The sequence below is a fragment of the Herpailurus yagouaroundi genome, unplaced genomic scaffold, assembly GCF_014898765.1.
Source record: "Herpailurus yagouaroundi ecotype Mexico unplaced genomic scaffold, PumYag 29, whole genome shotgun sequence".
Lineage (NCBI taxonomy): Eukaryota > Metazoa > Chordata > Mammalia > Carnivora > Felidae > Herpailurus > Herpailurus yagouaroundi.
Window position 1 is genome coordinate 48,767,408 of NW_024412377.1, and position 25,308 is coordinate 48,792,715.

General features: G+C 41.4%; 1 protein-coding gene across 1 annotated transcript in view; it reads left to right on the plus strand.

Annotated features, from left to right (window-relative positions):
• ITK (IL2 inducible T cell kinase) overlaps positions 1 to 24,878 on the plus strand; it is a 58,115-nt gene extending 33,237 nt beyond the window's left edge. The window contains exons 7-17 of the mRNA XM_040443201.1: positions 529 to 594; positions 5,136 to 5,190; positions 12,433 to 12,515; positions 13,352 to 13,485; positions 13,898 to 13,972; positions 14,548 to 14,719; positions 15,100 to 15,316; positions 16,229 to 16,293; positions 16,384 to 16,502; positions 19,957 to 20,114; positions 22,778 to 24,878. Of these exons, the coding sequence (XP_040299135.1) occupies positions 529 to 594; positions 5,136 to 5,190; positions 12,433 to 12,515; positions 13,352 to 13,485; positions 13,898 to 13,972; positions 14,548 to 14,719; positions 15,100 to 15,316; positions 16,229 to 16,293; positions 16,384 to 16,502; positions 19,957 to 20,114; positions 22,778 to 22,849 (1,216 nt within the window). The 3' untranslated portion in view covers positions 22,850 to 24,878. The remainder of the gene's footprint in view (positions 1 to 528; positions 595 to 5,135; positions 5,191 to 12,432; positions 12,516 to 13,351; positions 13,486 to 13,897; positions 13,973 to 14,547; positions 14,720 to 15,099; positions 15,317 to 16,228; positions 16,294 to 16,383; positions 16,503 to 19,956; positions 20,115 to 22,777) is intronic.
• Positions 24,879 to 25,308: the final 430 nt, after the last annotated feature.

The window sequence follows — 25,308 nt, forward strand, 5'->3', positions numbered from 1 at the left end:
GACCTTTTTCCATCAGAGGAAATTTCACAATGAGGAGAGCAACAAACATCTTTTTAAGTAAAATAGCCACTTTTTATTTACTATTGTTCAGGGGAGCCTGTGTGGCTCAGTCCATGAAGAATCTGACTTTGGCTTAGGTCATGATTTTGAGGTTTGTGAGTTCGAGTCCCACATCAGTCTCTGTGCTGGCAGCTCAGAGCCTGGAGCTTGCTTCATATTCTGTGTCTCCCTCTCTCTCTCTGCCTCTCTCCTGCTCATGCTCTCTCTCTCTCCTTCAAAAATAAACATAAAAAATTTTTATTTATTATGATTCATATATTAATGGTGAAATTTATTGCCTTTGACAGATAGCAAATTGTTGGGTTTTTTAGCCATTCTTTTATTCTAAAACTTTAAATTGTCTTATGAATGCCAAATAATGCAAGAATCCCCTACCTTAAAAGACTTTTAGTGGATTGAATAACCTATAAAATGGAGAAGTGAAAATTAGTCCTATAATGGTCTAAACACTAATTTCCCTCTTAACAGGCATGAAGGATATGTACCAAGCAGTTATCTGGTGGAAAAGTCTCCAAATAGCCTGGAAACCTATGAGTAAGATATTTTATTTGTTTTCTAAAAACATGGTACTAAAGTCCTCCTTAGATTAGGAGTAAATTACTAGTTGATTGTAAAAGTACCAGGATTTTTTTCCTTCTTGTACTTTGATCCCTAAATACACAGTAGAGGAACACTCTAAATAGGAGAAGGGGAAGATATATGCACTCACCTCCCCTTTTATCAAAGAGATGATTCTAAGACACCTATGAAGATTGTTGTGAAAGGAAAAGATTCTTCCAGGAATCTTGGTCTTACTTAAGGAGAAAAAAAATACTATGAAGACTGGATCAAATACAAACTTACTTAAAACATGCTCTAAGACAATACTTCCAATACCAAAATAACAGACAAATGGTTATTAAATATCTGCTTAGCTTGTATTGTTTATTTCAAGCCGTTGTTTATAGAAGGGTTCACATGGATATAATTTTAACAGAACTACTTGACATTTAATAAAACCCAATTGTAGTGGATACCACGTATGTATATTCCCTTGCTCAGCTGCTGAAAGGCCCAGAAGCAACAGCACCACAGCAGCATTGTGTTCACAGATCTTCCTTTCTAAATAACACTGCCCACTAAAATGGAGTTCTTGGAAAAATGGCTGAGGATTCAGAGTTGATGCAGGGAAAGAACAGGATGAACTTGGAACACCTTGCACCAAAAAGTAAAGAATTATTGCCCCCCCCAAATATTTTAATCGTGTGGATGTGTCAAGTGGGCACAGAAGTCAGCTTAAAATTGTTCCTTCTGCACAAATCTGAGACAATTTGAGTATCAAAATAAATAATGACAGTAATAGATTATAATCCATCGATAAAATAAGAATCAATAACAGATAGCTTGATAGGTAAATAAATAAACAAATAAATAAATAGAATGCCAGTTAGTGAATGTTCAAGGTAAGATCACGTTTAAAAATCACCATTTGTAACTCAAAGTATCAACTAATTCAGGCAAGAATCATCAATGAATATCACAACTAGGGAGGCGAAAGTTTGATATTTACATAGTTTCAAAGTATGTTCTCACAAATCATTCATCAGCAATAAAGTAGGAATAGCTGGTAGGCCCTCATTTTAACCAAGTGATCAAAGTTCACATCAACAACAGGGCAAACAGACATCCCGGGTCTCCTGATGTGACGCACTGAGAAGGACACAACATCACTTCTGTGACATTCCCACCCAAACATGCCTAATTTGAATTTCATCACGAAGAAATAAGAGACAACTCCAAATTGCAAGATATTCTACAAAATAACTGGCCTGTGCTCTTAAAAACTATTAATATCATAAAAGACACAAAAGGCTGAGAAATTGGTTCATATTGAAGGAGCCTAAGGAGATGAGTGCTGACTAATGCACTAGTAATCCTGGATTGGATCTTGAGTAATTAAAAAAAGAAATGATAGAGACAAGATGTATCATTGGAACATCCAGTGAGATTTGAATAGAGTCTGAAATGAGGTAACAGTAGTGTGCCAATGTTAAATTTCCTGATTTAGGCAATTGTACTATTCATATATGCATATATTCCATATCTTAGAAATAAATACATACTGAAGTCTTTGTAAAGTTTATTCTCAAGTGGCTCAGAAAAAATATATATCTATTCAGAGGGAATGGTAAAGCAAATATGGAAAATGTCAATATTAGTTCATCTGGGTCAAGTGTATAGGGAGTTCTTTTATAGTATTTTTATAGCTTTTCTATACATTTGAAATCATGTAAAAATAAAAAAAAAATGTTGAAGTCCTCACTAAATGTATGATACCAGGGTTGAAGAACATTAGCTAATGAAGATTTCTATTAACACATTTGGGCTCTTATTAGTTCATATGTGGTCAAGTTATGTGTTGCTGAAGTTCTAATAGACTCTGCAATGAAGAGTGGTCATTTTATGAAGAGTCTCTCAACCTGAGACTGGTTTTGATCAAGTATGTGTTAGTAGCCCCTCCCTCAGCCAACAGAAGAGTCATCAGTTCCAAGAACACTTGAGCTGCAATGAAGCATATATGAAATATGCCTAAATAAAATTCTTTCAATTTTTTTATAGTCAATGCCTTTAGGGCAAAATAGGTATTCATTTCAAATGATCACTGGGCTGGAAAGTTTTGTTTGTTTTTTGCTTTTAATCAGAATCTCATCCTTTATGGTAGAGGGGGCAAACTCAAAATTCCAACAGAGTATAAAGCAATAGGGAATGGTGGAACCCAGGGGAAATAAAAAGGTGTATTCCTCCTCCTGAAGGTATTTTAAGTCATTAAAAAAAAAAAAAAAACAACCCTATACTATACAAACAAAACAGTCTGTGAGCCCTATTTATTCTATATACTATCAGTTTCATTTTCAGATTATGGAATTGAAGCTAGGGAATAAAATGACTCCCAAACATCCAGTCATTTAGAAGTATATATCTGTGTATATTTAAAATACCCAGTATGAGGGTGTTGTATGGAAACCAATTTGACAATAAATTTCATATTAGAAAATAAATAAATAAATAAATAAATAAATAAATAAATATTCTGTCTTCCTGAACAAAAAAGTTCAAATGATCTCAAAAAAAAAAAATAAAAATAAATAAAAATAAAATACCCAGTATGATAATGTTTTATCCTTGCACTTAATATTGTCTACTTTCAGGGGATATCTGTGTAAGAACTCAAAAATGTACCATCTGGGAACATAATCATGGGCTGTGAAATCCATTGATTGGCTTCAGGTTTCCTGCCCTGACTTGAGGGCATGACCTTGGGCAAGTTTCCTCACCAGGCTGGATCTCAGATCCCTTTTCCTTAAAATGAAGGGTCAGACAGATGAAGGAGGCACTCTTGCTGCCCTTCCCTCCCGGTGCCTGAACTCAGGGTTGACATCCCTTTTAGATAGTGACACACTTACCTACTGAGCTCAGGTGCACATCTTTAGGCAGCTGTGATGAACTGATCAGAGCTTGCACATAAGATGAAGCCTATTTGCCATCCCTCAACTAGTTAAATTACAAGAGCTGATGTATAAAATCAGCTGATGTATAAAATACCATTCTGTTTTATGATATTCAAAAGCTCAGGTAGGAGAGCCTGGGTGTCTCAGTGGGTTAAGCATCCCACTCTTCATTTCAGCTCAGGTCATAATCTCACAGTCATGAGATGGAACCTTGTGTCAAGCCCCACATCAAGCCCCACATCCATGCTGGGCATGGACCCTGCTCGAGATTCTCTCTCTCCCTCTTCCTCTGCCCCTCCCCCGTTTGCTCACATGCACATGTGCACACATGTGCTCTCTCTCACTTACTGTATTTAAAAAAAAAGGCTCAGGGGGCGCCTGGGTGGCGCAGTCGGTTAGGCGTCCGACTTCAGCCAGGTCACGATCTCGCGGTCCGTGAGTTCGAGCCCCGCGTCGGGCTCTGGGCTGATGGCTCAGAGCCTGGAGCCTGTTTCCAATTCTGCGTCTCCCTCTCTCTCTGCCCCTCCCCCGTTCATGCTCTGTCTCTCTCTGTCCCAAAAATAAATAAACGTTGAAAAAAAAAATTTTTTTTAAATAAAATAAAATTTAAAAAAAGGCTCAGATGGGTCCACTAATTCCCATATTCTGACTACTTTTTATGTTTTAATTTTTTTAAATGTTTATTTATTTATTTTGAGAGAGAGAGAGAGCAGAGGAGGAGGGGAGAGAGAGAGAGAGAGAGAGAGAAAATCCCAAGCAGGCTCCATGCTATCAGCACAGAGTCCAATGTAGGGTTAGATCTCACAAATGGTGAGATCATGACCTGAGCCGAAATCACCAACTGAGCCACTCAGGTGCCCCTGTGGCTACTTTCTAGTAGACAACAAGTTTGGTGAGTGGTGTTCCTTCCCATCTAAAAGTTCTCCCCTCTGAAATTTATACTATTCAAAATTGATTGTTAACTGATAACCATTCTATTTCCTCTTATCTCATAAATGGTCAGAAAGGCCAGGATGTGGCTCAAGTATTAACAGCAAAATTCAAAAACTTCATCCCTAAAAATCGTTCATATTCTTTTTACCACTTTTAAGTTTTTTTCACCAGACTCCAAAATTATAAAAGTAATTACTTTGCAGAAGATTTAGAAAATAGGTCTAAAAGAGGAAAATATTACAATTATTTTACAAGGCTAAACTTTCAAATTTGTACTCAATTGTTATAGTTGTCCTAGCATCATCCTACTTATAACCATCCACTAACTTATGAAATAGAGAAGATAAAGTTTTTATAAAACTTTCTTATGGAAAATTTCCAACATGCGTAAAAATAGAATAACATAATGGACCTCCATTATACCCAAAACCCAGCTTCAAAAATTATCTCTATTTTACCAATTCTAATTCATTTATTCCCTTCCAGTTAAACATTTTATTACCCGGATATGGTGCATACCTTTGTTTTTAAGTTTGAATGCAGTGGTACAAATAGAAAATGACCAAATCATTTTCTAGAATTAATTACCTTTTACAAGTAAATAATTTTTAAACATTTAAGTGTCATTGACATATGACTTTCTCCTGCTTTCAGGTGGTACAATAAGAGTATCAGCCGAGACAAAGCTGAAAAACTTCTTTTGGACACAGTAAGTCTCCTTGACCTGCCTTTGACTTAAAATAAAATGAATTGTGCTTTTTTTTCAGCCATACTATGGTTTATGCCAATGTAGTAAGTTGATATATTAGATTAACAGTGATTTTCATGTTCAGTGAAAATATTCTGGGGATTTATAGAAACTAGCATACAACAGGATAAGAAACCCATGGAGAGTCTCATGTCTTGGTATTGACATGCAACTGTCATGACAAATATAGTGGCCTTTCTGTCTGTGATGGGGAGCCATGGGGCTAGTTTTCCTTGCCTGCTTCTCTGGCTAGGTCAGGGGTGGCAGTGACTTACATGCTACTTGGTTGGGCTATAGCCCAGGAGAAATACATCACTTGTTTTAATTTATTTTTATGCATCAGTTCTTAAGAGCCATGCAGTGTGGATAGCAGGACTGATCTTGCCCAAGGATGTCAGAATCAAGGGAGCAAGAGATGAGAAGAGAGAAAGCATGGTGTGGTGGGAAAAGTAAATGTCCTAATCGCTGTTCTGTCACCAACACAGTCTGTGGCTTTGGGGATGTTTCATCCTCCTGGGTCTTAGTTTCTCAATGAGTACAAGACAAGAAGAATTGGACTAAATCAGCAATGAGTTAGCCAGGATTCATACTGTCACCCTTTGCTCCTGATCTTATGTGACACTGTTGATCGCAGTCCATGGCTTTGAGATCCTTGTCAACACAGTGCTCTAGGCAGCTGCCATCAGTTGATTGGCACTCAAGGTGAACCCTCTCTTCCTGGACCAGGAGGCCATTTGTTACTCTGTGCCAGTGCCTCTCAAATACCTGCGTTGATGGATCACTTTTTGCGGTTGCTTTTCAATTTCCAATTTGTCACAGGCTTATATTGTGTAAAATAAATAAAAATGAACGACTAGAAAAAAAATAAAGAAGCAAGGACACAAAACCTGCAAGTTTAATTTTTTATTAGTCTTTGATTTATTAGACACAAAATTAGTCTGAGTGCTGTAAAAAATGTCTAACCGCTTTCTCTCAATTTCCCTTTCTGTCTGGTGGTGGGCCAGCAAAAATCTGCCAACTGGCACCCAACTGCAGACCACACTTTGAGTAGCACTTAAAACTGCACATTTATAGCTCTTTCAGAGAAACCAAATGTATGGAAGTATTGAGAAAAAAGTCTTCCACAGAGCAATCAATTACTTTACCAGCATATATGCCTAAAGCAGTGGTTCTCGGGCCTGTCTGCACATTAGAATCACATGGGAAACATTTTTTTTAAAATACCAATGCCCAAGCCCCACACCAGATGGATTAAATCAGAATATCTAGTTGGTAGGATCTAAGCATTAATAATTCAGAGAAAAATCTCTCCAGACGAGTCTAATATTCAGACATTAATGACCCGTGCCCAACACTAGTCTTACCGATGAGACCAGCAAACTGTAGGTATGTGTTGTTGGAAACATTAGTCTCCCTGTGCCAAAATGTCAACCTTGTCCCTGCCATTGCACCATATCTTCACCATGTTTAAAGGTTTTCCTGTCTGTAAGAAATTTAAATTAAACTGCAAATCTCTCCTGCACGGGATGAAGGTGGGGTAACCAACTCATCCTGGTTGGTCCTGGGACTGTCCCAGTTTTAAAACTGAGAGTCCTGTGCCCAGAAATCCCAGCCTCCCCTCAGTCCTGGACAAACTGGGACAGCTGGCTACCCAAACTGGTAGCCACTATTTGCCCAGTTAGTGATGAGATTTAGAGAAGGAGACCCGGGAAGGTGCCAGGAAGGGAATGAAAGTCTGTGATGGGAAGGTGGAGGGTTAATAAATATTGTTAAAGATTAATTTAAAGGCATGCAGTTTATTATTGGCATGCAATTTACTTTTGTAGAAGGGGAAACTGGTGACAGATTGATTCATTCCGTCAAAGGCAAAAATAGAATTTCTGTAAGAGGAAAAGGGGAGGGGAGAAGGAAAAACCCATCGTCATACTGGGGAGCAATGAACTTCATCTTCTTCGGGTAAGTTGCCGATTAGCAAGCTGCTAGCAAAGAGGACAAGGTGAGATGTTCTGCCCTTGGGCAGCTTGCTCTCATCAAAGAGAGCAAGTTCAGTTGTTTACGGATTTCTCAAAAGACTCTGTGTGCTTACCAGTGAGGGACACAACAGACAGCCTGCACTATGTCATCTGTCTCCGTTAGCAGCCCTCTCAGCTTCGGCGTGTGTGCACCATTTCCTTTATTAGGATATCTGGCTATAAACTCAAGTACCTTACCATTTTGCTGAGCACAGGACTAAGCACTTAGGGGTGTTTGAGATAGGATCTTTGACCTCGACAAACTTTAGGCTGTACTGAAAAAGAAGGCAAACTGAAAAGTCAGAGGACAATCCAAGATAAACTATGAGACTGAGGCAGGCTGGCAGTGGCCTCAGAGTTCAGAGACGACTCTGAAGAGTCAGATCTCATGGGGGGAAAGAGGAATCGATCTGAGTCATTACTGGACCCTGCTTTCTCCTTGGTTCCACATCAACTCTGCACTTCATGATTTCCTGTGGTCCCCAGTAGACCACGCATTAGAACCACTGGGAAACTTAAAAATCCAGAATCCCAGGCCCCCACCCAGACCTACAGAATCAGAATCTCCAGAGTCAGTTCCTGGGAATCTGTATTGTTTTCTAGCCAAACTTATGATGCGTATGCAGCGGGCTCAGCTCCTACTTCAGCCAAGCTATGTTACTGGATAACATAGCAAAACCTGACCGATAAGAACTAATTGAAAGGATTGCAAAATTAATTAAAAACCTGAATTATATGGAGTTTAAACAAGTGCAGTTTTGTTATTTTCAATCACACGTCGGTTAATGAAGTGTTACCCATGGAGCCCTTGAAACAGCCCACATTTAATGACAAGCTGAAGAGGTTTCCTGTTCGACAGCAGTTCCTTGGAGACACTTAAATACATTTTGCTTTCTGGGGCAGTTGAAACATTCCTCCGTGCTAATATTCTGAACTACTTTACCAAATCCTCTTTGCCTTCTTAGGTAATATAAGGGCAAACATCAGCGGGTCCCTGTATTGTCGGCTGCTTGAAACAATAGCAGAATTGTTTCGTGGGTGTGTTTAGTATCTCTGTTATCTAACAAGTGTAGGACCCTTAAGAGATGGATTGATAGATTTTTATCAACTAGAGCTCCTAATGTACTGCCCCATCCACAGTTCTCCACTAGAATAGAAAGGCTTTATCTTGTTCCCGCTGCACCTAGAAACCCAAACTGTATTTATGACAAAGTAGTTACTCAACAAATATGTGTTGAATGAATAAATACATTAAATGCTTAAAAAATGTTTTTAAATTAACAACTATGCTTAAAGAGAAACTGGCTGATCAAGAGCATCACTGGGGGGTCTTTATAGAAATACAGATTCCAAACTCTAGGCCTCACCAACCAGAACCTCTGGAGGTGGCACCCAGGTGATTCTGGAAGTTACCCAAGTTTAGGAACTACAGAAAAGCATTTCCTACACCGTCGTATCCATTCATCAGATAACACCTCCTCTAAGAAGCTTCTCATGCTTTCCATCTCCCTGGCCATGGAACGTGGTTGTCTGTCCTTTGAACCTTTCTGGTGCAATGTCATTACTTCTCCAGTGGCAGTGTTCTCACTCTCTCTTGGGCCTCAGCAGTTTATCTTCTGTCTTAACCCATTTAGTTAGAGAGTAAATTCCTCGCAAGCAGGGATTTCATGGCTTACAGCATCGCGCACGTGTGTTGGAGGAATTAATACCTCCAACAGACAGAATACCATAGCATACGACAACAATGGCTAATGATAGCCCTAACAGTCATTGTTCTGGTATATTCCAGGAACGGCTCTATACACTTTAATTCTCCCAACAACCTTACAAAGGGAATCTTACAGATGAGGAAAGCGAAGCTCATACATTTAAACAGGAAACAGCTGGAATTCACAGAATTATAGACTGGTAGAGTAAGAATTCCCTTTGAAGAACATCTGTATTACAAAAGAGTAAACTGAGGCCACATTCAGAGTGTGAATCAGTGGCATAGTTCTGGACTAGAGGAGGGGTGCGTCTTCACACATATACATGCACACACACACAGTTAACAAGGGAATATATGAGCTAAGTTCTATTCTCCCATCCCATAATTCCCATCCATATATTTCACCATCTCCATGGCTTTTTCCCCTATTGTTGCCTCTTTGAAAATTAGTAAAAGGTAAACTGAAACCTTAAAAATGCCCCAAGGAACAAGGGCCCCTCTTCTGGCTAAACTGTACAAGTCAGTGCCCCCTTTGCATGATGGTGATATGAACAAAGACCCTTTACAGTGTTCTTAGTGGTTGTGACTTCCTCTGAGCCCTTTGCAGGAAGTAAGTGGTAAGGCACATGCTGGATGCCTCATTTTCCTCAGAACTCTAGACTGCCTCAGCCCCACATGAGAGTTTCCTGTCGCCCTCACTGAATGCCACCTAGAGCAAGTATGATGGGGGAAGAGCTCTGAACCTCCCCTGCTTAGCCGAGCTGCCTGCAAACATTACCTCCCCTTTTTCTCACGTCTGTGGATTACTCTTGTTCACAGCTGGGCCCCACTCTGATTACGGTTTTGTTTTGGTTTAAAAAAATAATGGCTTCTTTGGGAGAATGAGAACAACAACAAAACATTACTAATTAAATAGAAGAGATGTTCACGTTCCCCTCTTCACAAACATTTGATAAACGTCTGGGGTTTTTTTGGTCTGTTTCTTCCCCTTTTAGAATAAGATATGCAGATAAAATCTTCCTCTGCTGAAGTTTTGTTCCTTCCTGCCGTGAGTTTAACCCATCCCATTCTAATGAGGCAAGAGCAAAAGCTTCATTATTTGATAAAGGGGGAAATCTCTGAAGATAAGCTATGCTACATGTAATGCATGGACGAATATCACAAAAGTAGTTTGATCAAAAGAAGCCAGACACGGGTGCACCATTCACAGTAGCCGTAAGGTGGACACAGCCCAAGTGTCCATCCATTGATGAACAGGTAAACAAAATGTGATACATCAGTACGATGGAATATTATTCAGCCATAAAAAGGAATGGAGGACTGATACATGCTACAACTTGGATAAATCTTAGAAAACAATATGCTCCCTGTAAGGAGCCAGGCACAAAAGACCACATATTATATTATTTCATTTACATGAAAGGCCTAGAGCAGGCAAATCTATGGAAACAGAAAGCATATTAGTGTGGCCAGGGTGCAAATAGAAGTATATTTTGAGAGTAATGAAAATGTTCTAAAATTGGATTGTAGTGATGGTGACACAACTCTGTAAATTTACTAAATATCATTGGATTGTACACTTGAAACGGGAGAATGTCATGGTATGTAAATTGTGCCTCAAAAGCTATTTTTATTTATTTATTTGTTTATTTATTTATTTATAAAAGCTCTTTTATTTATTTTATCTTATTTTTTATTTGAGAGAGAGAGAGAGAGCAGGAGAGAGAGGCTGAGGGAAAGAGAGAGAATCTTAAGCAGGCTCCACACTGAGTTTTACTGCTGTTTAAAGATAGAGACTACTCATCAGGATATTACAAATAGGAGCTACATGTTCAGCTAAGTCAGTGGAGCCCAAACCTGCAAGTCGGTAAGAATTGCACAGCAGGTGCCTTTGGGTGGCTCAGTCATGTAAATGTCTGACTCTTGATTTTAGCTCAAGTCATGATCTCCTGGTTCATGGGATCGATCCCTGCATCAGGCTTGGTGCTGACAGTGTGGAGCCTTCTCTCACTCCCTCTCTCCGCCCTTCCCACCTCCTTCAAAATAAATAAAACTTTTTTTTTTTTTTTTTTTTTTTTTTTAAGAATCACAAGGCAAGCTTCTAAAAAGTTCACGAACCAGGTTGCCAGTCCTGGTGATTCAAAGGTCATATGCATGCGGTGAAGCACGGTTCGGTGTTTGTTGTTTTGTTTTGTCTTGTTCTGTGCTTCAGATTCTTCAGGTGATTGTGATAGTCAACAAAGTTTGGGACACAGGAGTATAGGGAGTGGGGCCAGATCAGTAGTTCTCAACCGGGGTGATTTTGTCCCCCAGGGACAACTTGGCAGTGTCTGACATCCAGTTGATAGAAGCCAGGGATGCTGCTAAACATCCTATAATGCTGAGATTCTAGGGTACAAACAGTTAGCATGGCCATCTGTGTGTATTGCTTTCACAGTGTGTAGACAATCCACTTTGGGGATGGAGAGGATTTGGGGATGGAGGGGCTTGCATCGTTCTAAATCGTACACTCTGTGCTCCATATGCTATCAGTCTATGTGGCTCACACATGAGGCTCATGTGTTTCTCTGGCCTTCACTTGTGGCCCTCTATATGTTGAAGTTAAGTAACTCATAGTAATAGCTTTTGCAAATATTACCAGCACGCATTTACAGCTGGGCAGAAACACAGCATTAGATGTGATGTACTCAAAACAGAGTTCAGATTGTAATGTTTCCACCAGGAACGAATAAATTGGCATATCCATTTGCTTGTGCTTGATTCATTAGCACCGGCAAAACTGTCAAGGGGAGGGAAGAGCACAGTCTTGGGGCTTTTCCTTCTCTCCACTTCCCTCATGCAACCAGGAACTTCATGTTTTTTTCTCCTTTTGCCCTGCAGCAAAATCAGCACTCTAGAAAGGGCCTGATAAATACGTTCCCATGAAGAAACTGACAAAGCTTCCAGGTCAGAAAGCTTTGTGCCCTTGGAGGGGAATGGAGAAGTGGTTTCTAACATTTGTTGCGCAGAGGTATCCTGGAGCAGCAGAATGAGCATGGCCTTTGCTCACATGCCACGTGCAAGGTTCAAATCCCAGGTCCACCGCGTACTAGTTGCGGATGGTGGGAAAGTCACAGAAGCTCTGTGGCACTCAGTGTCCTCATCAGTAAATTGAGGATGTGACGTCTAGACTGCAGTGTTGTGGTGAGGGTTGGACAATATCTGTAATGAGGCTGGTACATGGTGAGCTCCAAAAGGGCAGCCTTGCATTTATCTGTCTTCATGCACTGCTTATGTCATCACCAGAAGTCTCTGATCCAGGGTAGGACCTTAAGTAATACCTGTTGCTTGAGCAGGTGAAATGCTAGCCATTATTGCTGAAATTCTGCTCTGTGCAAAGCTGGCCTATAGTATTTTCTCCTTTCACAGACAAGAAAGTAGAGCTGGACGCAGGAGCCAGGTTTCCTGGGATCACTAACCTTCTGTATTTTCTAACCATTCCAGGCCAAAGAAGGAGCCTTCATGGTACGAGATTCCAGGACTCCAGGAACTTACACCGTGTCTGTTTTCACTAAAGCCGTTGTAAGGTACGGTGCTAACTCAGCTCAGCAAAGTGGGGAGAGATAGTCCTGAGGTGGGTGAGCAATAGGCCACACACAGCACCATCAGACAGGGCAAGAGCTAGAGGGGTGGCTCGAAACAGTGTGCTTTTGCTGATCCCTCTGAGAAAATCAAGGCCAGGGAGATTAAGGACATTGTTGAAGTCATTTTCCTGGAGAGTGACAGAGCTGGGTCCAGACGCCACTGTCTCTCCTAAATTAGCATCCCTGCGTGCAGAGCTCTAAAGAAATAAAATACTTGACTCTGCATTTGATGCGTTTATCATTTAACCCACAGCTAACAAAGAAGATACTTTCAGCCAGAAGCGAGAAGATACGTATTTAGTTCTGGCTCTGCTAACAAAGCTACCTACCATTTACTGAGTCCTTACCATGTGTCTGAACCCTACAGACTGTTTCTGATCCTAATCAGCTCTGAAGGCAGGTATTACTATGCTCCTTTCCATCGAAGAAACCGAGGCTCAGACAGCTGATGGTGCCTCTCTGAGACAATGGAGCTCAAGTGGCCATGTTCCAGCCGGCTGACTGCAAGACCCTCATGCTGTCTGCCCCGCTCCATACCTCTGTTTCCTCCTCTGTAAAAAAATATCTAAGAGCCAATCCAGGTCTCAAATTCTATTGTAATTAAAAAATAAGTAACAACAAAGCAGTTTGGCAATAAGCAAAGTCCAGTAAGAATTAATATCTGCCATCCTTCTGAGAGGGTAAAAAACAAAGCTCATACGAAGCTGATACCAGTAGACATTTTTGTGTCTAAACATTGCTTCTTAATAATCACTGCATTTATGCTTCTTTTGTTTAAGTGAGAACAACCCCTGTATCAAGCATTATCACATCAAGGAAACTAATGATAACCCCAAGCGATATTATGTGGCTGAAAAGTATGTGTTTGATTCCATCCCTCTCCTCATCAATTACCACCAACACAATGGAGGAGGTAACTTCTAAAGGACAAGGCCAGGGCAGGGGCGGTGGGGGGGGGGGGGCACTCACTGGGGAACTTGGGGAAAAAAATGACAAATTCCCAGCCGGGTTTCTTCATCGCAGGCAAACTGACCATAAATAATAACTAAATCTACAAATAGAAAAGAATGCCGAATATTTGATCATATTGCATGTTTTCCACTAGCAAATTCTGTGGTTAGACTCATGGGATTTCACCACCTGCCCATCTGTTTTTATGACTCTTGCTGGAGGGAGTGTGATATTAGTGATTGGGTGTTGGGATTTGTTTTCCAGAATAAAAATAGCTTTTGCACTGGGTTATTTTTTTTTTTCCTGGTGGTTTAATTTGAACAGTTGCTATAGTAAAGCTCTAACTGCCACCTTTCACTTTTTAATCAACCCAGGTCTGGTCACTCGACTCCGGTATCCAGTTTGTTCCTGGAGGCAGAAAGCCCCAGTCACAGCAGGACTGAGATATGGTGAGCAGTGCGTTCAGGACTGTCATATCACATCCCTAAAGGTCTGGGGCAAATTCTGAATGGGCTTTCCATGTACGTAATTCTTCCCCAGACTTAAAAATGACCATTTGGGGTGCCTGGGTGGCTCAGTCAGTTGAGCAGCCAACTTTGGATGAGATCAACTTAGGATGAGATCATGACCTGAGGCGAAGTCGGACGCTTAACCAACTGAGCCACTCAGGTGCCCCAACAATAAAACATTTTCAATCAGGTAGAAAAAAATAGTTGAGGTGTTGCAAGAACCCTTTCATTTACTTTCTTTGAGATCTTGATTAATGCCATTTTCCTTCCTCTTTCCATGTAATCTCTCCCCACAAACATTTTTCATGGTTTTAAATGCATATCCTATGTTATTATTAGCGGGGTGGAAATAACTTTAAGATCTAAGTTCTAAGTCTAAAGCTTATACTATTTGCCATCTTTAGGTTATATTATCAAGAAGATAACATTCTATCTAGGGCTATTAGTCTTCTTGTAGCCCTATACCTCATATCTACTCCTTGCCAACCCTGGAAAACTCTCTTTCTCTCTTCTAGGGAAATGGGTGATTGATCCCTCAGAGCTCACTTTTGTACAGGAAATTGGCAGTGGGCAGTTTGGGTTGGTGCATCTTGGCTACTGGCTCAACAAGGACAAGGTGGCCATCAAAACCATTCAAGAAGGGGCTATGTCGGAAGAGGACTTCATAGAGGAGGCTGAAGTCATGATGTGAGTGGCCAAAACAAGAGTACACAAAGATGTCTTCGGGTTGATGTTCTGTGCTGTGTTCTTTAAATACCATTTTGCCGCCATGTTATGCCATTTTGCTGCTCAAATCTAGCAATGGTTTCCAATGGCATGGAGACTAAAATCAAACTCTTCACCATGGTCTATATAGCCTGTCATGGTCTTCCTCTGTCCACTGCCCAGTCTCATCTCCTACCCATCTCTCCTCTGGTCCATGATGTGCCAGCCACACTGACCACCCTTTGTCCTCACACACACCATTTGATTGCTCACCATCCTTCAGGTCATTTTTGTTTAGGGGACGGAGTGTGTTTGGGGGAGACTGACTTTAGACCATCTCACCCCTTGCCTTTTTCCTCCAGGAAACTCTCTCACCCCAAACTGGTGCAGCTGTATGGGGTATGCCTAGAGCAGGCCCCCATCTGCCTGGTGTTTGAGTTCATGGAGCACGGCTGCCTGTCGGATTACCTGCGCAACCAGCGAGGACTCTTTGCTGCAGAAACCCTGCTGGGCATGTGCCTGGACGTGTGTGAGGGCATGGCCTACCTGGAAGAGGCATGTGTCATCCACAGAGACCTGGTAAGAGGATGCGGGGCAAACAACTATAGGTTCAGGATGAAGGGGTGTGTCCCCCTGAAATGTACAGCTAGCCAGACTGGGAATAAATTGATAAATAACAAGTCACAGACCATCTTCCTTCCCCTCTCAATTTCTACCCACTTGGGGATGCCCTAGTAGGACTCAGATCTGGGCTCAAATCCCAGCCCTGCTTCTAACTTGTACCCTCTGAGTCTGAGTTTACATTCTTCCAGAATGAAACATATAGCCTCTCCTTCATAACCTCTCTGTGCCTCAGTTTCCTCTTGGTAAAATTCTCAAACTATTATCCAAGGATCTACCACAATCACATTGGGGTGATGCTAAAACCATTCTCAGAATCTCTGGGGGTTGGAGCTCAGAAATATTCATTTTACCATATCCCCCTTGGGATTTGTAGGCACGTTTAAAATTTGAAAAAAAGAAAAAATAATAAAATAAAATTTGTAAAGAGAATGGAGTCTTTTATCACTAAGTGCACAATCCTGTGATACTAGAGACTAGGTACTCTCCTTATTGAGGAATAGTTTAAAGAGGATTGGCAACCTCAAAACATTCTTATTTTAGTCAAATGGGTGACAGTTTCTTCATTACCGTCCCTAATGTTAACATTTCCTATTGCATCAGATTGCATTAGAACACATAATAAAACCAATACATATCGTTGGTTAAACACCACCATGGGTTTCTCTTCTAATTAGAATCCCAGGAATAAAACTAAAAGACCAAACTTACTCATCCTGATAAGGGATCTTACACATTTAACTTTTTAGCTAACTCCTGTCAGGTGCTAGTGAAGCTTAATTAGCATCTGTAAAGCTCCTGAGTGCCCTTGTATACTGCTTATCCATCAACCATTTTCTTTTCTCTTTTGTTTGCCTGTCTCCATTCCAGGCTGCCAGAAATTGTTTAGTGGGAGAAAACCAAGTCATCAAGGTGTCCGACTTTGGGATGACAAGGTAATATGGGGACGTGGTGCCAGCAAAGTCTCAGGTACGAGACCCAGGCCCCCAAAACATTCAGACATTCTTTCTCCACTCTCTACCCAGGTTCGTCCTTGATGATCAATACACCAGTTCCACAGGCACCAAGTTCCCAGTGAAGTGGGCATCCCCGGAAGTCTTCTCCTTCAGTCGCTATAGCAGCAAGTCAGATGTGTGGTCATTTGGTGAGTGTCCCTCTGTCCCCACACCCACAGGATCCAGGACTGCCAGCCAGCTGTTTTACTTGTCAGATCCAGGCAACTGTACTTGCCCAGGACTCTTGGTGATGAGGGCATCCCACTGATAGTCTGTGTGTGATAACAGCTCTGAAAAGTATGAAGGAGCCTCATTGTTGCATTTGGTCTTAGAGATCTTTGAAATGGGGGGTAAAATGAGAACGGAAATGTGAGTTCCGGTGACAGCTTCTGTGAGATCAAAAGCTGGAGGAGTGAGGAGACTAGAATATGAGTTCCTTGAAGACCAGGACCATATTTTGTTCAAAATTATATTTTCACACTTAACCCTCAATAAATATTTTACTCATTTATTCAACAACAATTTATCGAACATCTACTATAAGCCGGGGCTAATCTAGGTACTCACGATGCAGTGGTGCCTGTATATGAAAGACTCCTATTCTCTTGGAGGTAAATTTTAGAGAGAGACAGATAACAATCATGTAAACAAGCTAATAGTTATGTATGTAAGACAAAGTCACATAGTAATAAATGCTATGAATAAAACAAAACAGTAATGGGATAGAAACTGACTAGGATGGAGGGTCTGTTTTAAACTTTTTTTTAATGTTTACTTATTTTTGAGAGAGAAAGCACAAGCAAGAGAGGGGCAGAGAGAGAGGAAGACAGAATCCCAAGCAGGCTCTGCGCTGTCAGCACAAAGCCCAACATGGGGCTCAAACCCATGAACTGTGAGATTATGAGCTGAGCCAAAGTCGGATGCTCACCCTCCTGAGCCACCCAGGCAAGAGGGTGGGTTTAAATACCATAGTCTGGGAAGGTCTCTCCAAGGAAGTGACCCTTGGGCACAGATCTGAATGATGAGAGAGAACCATCTCCATTTGGAGATCCAGGGATCTTCATTGTTTTACAAAAAAACAGCAATTATAGAAATGTGGTGTGTCCAAAGGAAAGAGAGGTGCTGTCTTACTGAGAGAAGAGTAGACAACGAACTTGGCAGTCCATGATAAGGGATCAGAATTCCTGATAAGTGTAAATGGGCATGAATGAAAGGCCAGAATGAATGATGTCGGTATGGCAGAAAGTACTAAATATTCTTGCTGGTTTTGTCATATTATCCTAAGCCATAGTTTGTGTGTACTAAACTATGCACAACTGTACACAAACTATACACAAACTACTAAACTATACGCAAAAACATACCAGACAATCTCTTTGATTTGGATTATAAGGGTTATAGTTTGGAAAGAAATGAGTTGGTGTTGGATTTTGCCATTGTGCATGAAGGGAATGTTTGCCAAGTGTATTGACCTAGAGTACCAGGGAGAAACTGACTAATTAAATCTCTTAAGAGAACTAGTTTTGAAGTCTTCCCAGCATTTTAGAATATCCAGTTCCAACAATCAAGTGGTTTGTTAATTTTTGGTTCTTCTGAACTGTTCCTTAAAACAGCTTCCCTGTTCAACAGCCTAGCTAAGACTTTGTTACTCAAATTTAAGTTATAGAACGAACTTGGAAGAAATAAAACTGCACCAGAGCCATTGCAGAAGATTCTTTTTTCCCCAAGTACCTCTACAATGGGGAAAGGTATGGCCGATGTGTAGCCACTCTCTGAGGGATGCAGCTGGTCACGCTGCACCGAGCCACACGTTTGTAGTCATGGCCGCTTTGTCACATCCACCAGCCAACTCTGCATGAGGGCTTTTCTGCCATAGGTTGTCAGTTGTGAATTTTCTGTTGCATCTTATAATTAGAAGGTTTCGCTTCAGTCCACGCCTGCCTGAGATGTGCCCCCTTAGTATCCAAAACTTAGCCTGCTTGATAGAAGCAGGGTGGAGAGGGTAGATCACAGGAGCGGCAAGCCTGAGAGACAGAAACCTGGGTGGACTGAGAACTTGATGCCTGCCTCAAGACCATTGAGAATTGTTATGCATTTTAATGCTTTTGCCCTAATTAGCTGTGCTATTTTAAGCAAGTCAAGTAAGCTCTTTGGGCCTTCCTCAGTTTCCAATCAATGCATTGCAAGGTTGGCATGAAAGCAATTGTTTTCAAATGAGCTTCCAGCAGCAGGCCTTGATTTTCCAAAGAAATCTCACTAGAAATTCTGGTATCTTAAGGAGCTACACAGTCCTATTCACAGTCAGGTTCCAAATTTCCAGAACTCCTGAGATGCCTCTTTAGACCCCTTAGAAATCCTGATCCAGAGGTCTGGGCTGGGGGCCCAGGATCTGCCATTTGAACAAACTTCTGAGGTGATTTTTATTCAGATGTCTTGGGAATCATACTTGGGAAAACTCTGCCCTAAGAATCTCTGAAATATGCTCTGAAAACCAAGGAAAGTGGTTATTTGCAAGCTCTCTTCCCATTCTGACATCCCATGAATATATTGGTACATAATAAAACTGGGTGGGACATTTGTTCTGAAAACAGAAGAGGAAAGGGTTTAAATCAGAGGTCAAAAATGGACAACTTGGAGATATTTTTTGTTCTGTCTACACAGTATTTTACTCTTTTTTTTCTTGGTGTTTATTTTGTGAGAGAAAGAGAGAGCATGAGCAGGGGAGGAGCAGAGACATAGAGGGAGAGAGAGAGAATCCCAAGAAGGCTACATGCTGTCAGTGCACGCCCTGATGTGGGGCTCGATCCCACAAACTGTGAGACAATGACCTGAGCCTAAATCAAGAGTTGGATGCTTAACCGTCTAAGCAACCAGGCACCCTCACAGTATTTTAAAAAATCAAATTGTATTTCTATTTTAAAACTCTCAGGTGCCTGGGTGGCTCAGTCGGTTAAGCAGCCGACTTCAGCTCAGGTCATGATCTCGCGGTCCGTGAGTTCGAGCCCCACGTCGGGCTCTGTGCTGACAGTTCAGAGCCTGGAGCCTGTTCCAGATTCCGTGTCTCTCTCTCTCTCTGACCCTCCCCTGTTCATGCTCTGTCTCTCCCTGTCTCAAAAATAAATAAAACGTTAAAAAATTTTATTTTAAAACTCTCAATTTATGACTTCTTTTTAAAAACACAGAAAACGCTGCAATACTGAGCCCTCATCCCCATGTGCCCTATGTTGGCTGGAGCTAAATCACAACTGTCCTCTGAAGACAAAATTTGACCCTCAGTTCTCTACAGTCTGTCCTAGTCCCCATTCCGGCACATCTCACCCACTCCATTCATTTACATGATGTGTAACATTTCAGTTTGCATCCCCTGCAACTTTTAGTAGTAACATTTGAGTTAGCTATAACAAAGGGCTAAGCTTGAAAGTTCTTCATCACTAGAAAGACCGGGAAATCTCCGTTCTTTAGAAATACAGCTCAGGTGGCTTGCTATTGTACTTCCTGAAGGTAGGGACTTGAACTTTAATGTCAAGGAAATTGCAATTTCTAGATGTACGTTTGGTTGCTGTTTGTGAACTGTAGCTGTGCTGCACTCCCCGTTTCTTGTAGGTGTGCTGATGTGGGAAGTCTTCAGTGAAGGCAAAATCCCGTATGAAAACCGAAGCAACTCAGAGGTGGTGGAAGATATCTCTACTGGATTTCGCTTATACAAGCCCCGGCTGGCCTCCTCAAATATCTACCAGATCATGAATCATTGCTGGAAAGAGGTCAGTAAAGGAAGCGGTTTCCCCCTGCCTCATCATCGACAACGTTAGGGTCTGTCACATTCTCTAGAGAAAGGGAGCCTCTTAGAGGATAAGAAGCAGGTAAGGCTGAAGTAGAGTAGCAAGAAAGTGGGTTGGAGTGTCTACTAACTAAAGAGGTTGCCCATCCCTCAAAGAGCTGGCAGTGACCTGAAATATTATTTGATCTGCAGTATAATTTCACAAGCCAAAACACTGTTAGAGAGGAAGAGGGGGTCAGACCTGTGCCAATATGCCAATTTTCTGAGAAGAGACGTCCATGACATCATAAAACCATCAAGTACACATGAAGTTAGCTCGTAAATTGGTGAGCAGAAGTTCACATGTGCTGTGCAAATATTAAAATGACTTAATTAGGGGGCCCCTGGGTGACTCAGTTGGTTGAGTGTCCGACTTCAACTCAGGTTATGATCTCGTGGTTCATGAGTTCAAGCCCCACGTGGGCTCGTTGCTGTCAGCACAGACCCCACTTCAGGTCCTCTGCCCCCCTCTCTCTACCCCTCCCCCACTTGTGCTCTCTCTCTCCCTCTCTCAAAAATAAATAAAACATGTAAAATAAAATAAAATAAAGAGTTCATTTTATTTGTTCAACAATTTAGACTGAAAAACCAATTACTCTGCACCCTCCCAGATGCCTCAGTTATCCCATGCTTGGGTTGCAGGCTGTATCTTAAACCACGTCATCATGAGTCTTAGATGTCCTTTGGATGAGTTAGAAAGTTTTAAAGTTCAATGACAATTGAAAGCTGCTGAACAGAGAATTAACACAAATTCAGATTGTTGAAGGATAGTAAGGTGGAATTAAAAAAGTATAGGATACTTAGACTTTGTCCTAGCTTTGCCACTCCTTAGTCATTAATCTTGGGCAATTCTCTGAACCTCCTTTTTCTTACTCATAAGAGAATTAAATAATGCTTGATCTGTAAGTGCACAGAGGCTTTGTAGTCAGAAACAAACAATGAAGACATAAAGAAAGGCGCAAAACAAATCCAGTCCAACTTCACGAGAATTAAATGCTGTAATAATTATGATAGCTGAAATTTACTTAGCACTCTTTTCTTTTTTTGACTCTTTTATTGATTTTTAAGCTAATAGACTTTATTGTTTAGAAGTTTTCCATTTACAGGAAAAAATGAGCAAATAGTACAGAGAGTTTCCATATACCTCCCCCCCCATTAGTAACATTTTGCGTTAGTGTGGTACATTTGTTACGATTAATCAACCACTACTTATACATTAAAGATCATGGTTTGCATTAAGATTCATTCTTTGTGCTGTACAGTTCTAGGAGTTTTGACAAATATACAATATTATATATCTACCATTATAGTATCATACAGAATAGTTTCACTGCCTTCAAATCCAGTGGGCTTTCATCTATTTATCCATTCCTTTCTTCTGTCCAAACCCCTGGCAACTATTGATCTTACTGACCAAGTTTCACCTTTCCCAGAATGTCATATAGTTGAAGTCATATAATGTGTAGCCTTTTCAGATTGGTTTCATTCACTTAGCAATATGCATTTGTTGATTATTCCATGTCTTTTCTTGGCTTGATAGCTCACTTCCTTTTGTCACTGAATAATATTCCATTGGATGGATGTACCACAGTTTGGCTATCCATTCACCTACTGAAGGATATCTTGATTGCTTGCAGTTTGGGCAATTGTGAATAAAGCTACTATAAATATCTGTGTGCAGGTTTTTGTATGAACATAAATTTTCAGCTCCATTGGGTAACTATCTAGGAGTATAATCACTGGATCATATCATATGATACCACTACATTTAGCTTTGTAAGAAACTGCCAGACTCTCTTCCAAAGTGGCTGTACCATTGTGCAATCCCACCAGCAATGAGAATTCCTTTTGTTCCATATCCTCACCAGGATTTAATATTATCAGGTGTTTTTGATTTTAACCATTCTAATAGCTATATAGTGGTATATCATTGTTTCGGTTTGCAGTTTCCTGATGATATACGATGTTGAGCATCTTTTCACATGCTTCTTTGCCATCTGTATCTCTTCTTTAATGAGATGTCTGTTGACATCTTTTGCCCATTTTTAAAATTTTTTTAATGTTTATTAATTTTTGAGAGACAGAGCGTGAGCAGGGGAGGAGAAGAGAGAGAGGGAGACACAGAATGTGAAGCAGGCTCCAGGCTCTGAGCTGTCAGTACAGAGCCCAATGCGGGGCTCGAACTCACAAGCTGTGAGATCATGAGAGTGGAAGTTGGACGTTTAACTGACTAAGACACCCAGGTGCCCCAATGGTGCATTTTTAATACATGATTTTATTTAATTCTCACAACAGTCTTAAGAGATAGATACTATTATTATCCCCATTTTACGGACAACAAAACTGAAGTTCAAACAAGTTAAGTAACTTGCTCAATGTCACACAGCTAATGAAAGGAACAGTTTAGATTCAAAAGCAGGCCGTATGATTCCTGAATACCTGCTGTTAACAACTGAGACACTATAGCTTCAAATACAATAAATATGGAAACACATTTGAAAATCAGCAGCACATTTTCAAATTCACATTTGAATTGTGGTTTGCTTTGGAATTAACTATGACACACAAGTACAAGGAACTCACAGAGTTCTTTTTTTCCCCTTCTAGAAACCAGAAGACCGGCCACCTTTCTGCAGACTCTTGAGTCAACTGGCTGAAATTGCAGAATCAGGACTTTAGCAGAGACTCAGCGCCAGGCCACGGGCTGCAGATCCTGAATGGGGGAAGCAGATTCTCCATTCATAGAGCATTAAAAGCTGCCACCAGCCCAGGACTCCCTAGAGGCAGCCGGCCTGTGGCGCCGGTCACTGAGCTGCCGCGGAGGCAGCACCCTGGCAGGGGCTGGCACCCAGCCGCAGGCAGGAGGCTCAGCCGCTGAACTGGGAGTGAAGCCAGAGCAGCCGCGATGTCTCTACCCTCCTTCCAGCCTCTTGTGTGTGGTGCACGAACCTCAATCTGACAGCTTTCAGGCAACGTTTCTTGCACTTCTTAGAGAAAAGGAGAGATGGGGTAGGACCGTGGATTATTATTTTTGTTATTATTTCAAACATGAAATATAAAGTTTATGGTCAAGGGCTTATGAGATCTAAAGCTTATGGTCAAGGGATTTTTACTTGACCTGACAACACAGAATCCCAGGATACGGGGCAAGAGAAATGAGGAGTGTGACTCTTTTTCAAGGAGAACCGGCGAACTAATTAAGGTCAGGAGGTGTAAACTCAGCCGCTGTGATGTCGTCAGCCGCAGCTTCCTGCCGTAGAGGATGATGGAACTAATGCTCACATCTGAGGCTGGATAACCTAGAAGCAGCTTAATGCATGTTACTCATCCAGCACAGTGCCACTTTCCTCCTTGAAGGGACACGATGGACCGGGGTGAACGATTTCTATCTCATGGCTGGGGCTGGCGTCTGGACAGAAAGAGGGCATCAAATGATGGAGAACCAAATGGTACAGAGAAAGGCCTTGGGCTGTTAGTACTCCAACACCCACCTTTAGTACCAAGCTGGGCAGGTCACTGTGCCTTCCCTTCCGCGCAGAATGCTTCTGCAGGCATCTTGGGAGAAGATGTTTCTTCTGAACCCTGACTCCCCCTGAGGACTCCACCACCAATTTTTCTGACCTCTAGGATTAGTCCCCTCTGCACTGTTCCACCCTTATCAGCAGAGGGCAGCATTGTGTCGGGCAGTGTGGTCTTGCAGAGAAATCCAAGCTTGTTTAGGCCCTAGAGGTTTGCAACTTCAAGACTGAGGCTTCACATCTCCTGAAAGTCTCTGAGAGGAACGAGGGGTCTATTCTTGCTCAAACCATCTGGATAGAAACAGGCACTGAGTAGGGTGCTTTCAAGGCGCACAAGGCAGCCTACTGTTGATTGAGCACTGAAATCTGCACAGTGAACATGTACTGAGCTACAAGCCTTATCTGCAGAATTTCATTTCATCCTGAGTTCACACCAACCCCATGAGAAACTATTCTTATTCCCATTTTACAGATAATCGAACTGAGGCTTTAAAAAGCCAAGACACCTCCCCAAAGTGACAGAGCTAGGAAGTGTAGAGGCTACATCTGTCTGACACCAGTGCAGTTTCTTTATTTCTATTCAGCACTGTCTCCTACTGATGATGAAAGGGGTTGCAGAGAAGGAGATAAATATAGCTGGGGGAAAGACCTAGAAAGCCATTAAAGAAGTCAACACAGAATGATGTTTCTCCCACGTAGACCACTATGGTTGGCCATGTAAACCTCCAAGTTGGAATAGGATCTTCTTTTTCCTCATCTGTAGCTTCACCTTTGTTAGAATTAATGACTTTGGAGTTGCTCAATTAATTAACCCTTTGATTCACCCACCCCTCCAGAGTCATGTTGCAGGAAGCCATTTATAGATGAGCTTCAAAACAGCTTTGAAAGATCCTCCTGCGGGTGTATAAATGCTTCCTTTAATCATCATCTCAACTTTGAGTCAGCTGCACTCTTGGACATTTTGTGTTCACTGATGTAAGAGAGAGTTCGTTTTCCTACAGCATTCAGATGAAACTTGTAGAGAGATTATTGGGTAGTGTAGTCATTCACTCTTCTGTATGATATTTTGACCAGCTAGAGATGCAGATGCATAGTTTTTAACTGTAACTATTGGGTTTTTTTTTAATTTTTTTATGTTTATTTTTGAGAGAGAGACAGAGTGTGAGCGGGGAAGGGGCAGAAAGAGAAGGAGACGCAAAATCTGAAGCAGGCTTCAGGCTCTGAGCTGTCAGCACAGAGCCCGATGTGGGGCTCAAACTCATGGACTGTGAGATCGTGACCTGAGCCAAAGTCGGACACTCAACCGACTGAGCCACCCAGGCACCCCTCAACTATAATTATTGTGAAACTGGTTGCCTCAAGATAAAACTCTATCATTCAGAAGATGACCTTACTCAACATATTCAAAATCATCTCTGTTTACTTTTTGGCCTTTTGTACATTCTCTTGTGGAACCCTTAATTAGAGATGATTTCTGGAACATCCAGCCTAGAAGGAAAACATCAAAATTGACTGATTTCTGTGGTCTGGTTTCAAAAATTACCCCTTGCATGGTATTATCTTGTTCACGCTCAGATTTGCTGGGGCCTTAACTGAACATATGTCAATAGTTCACTCCCC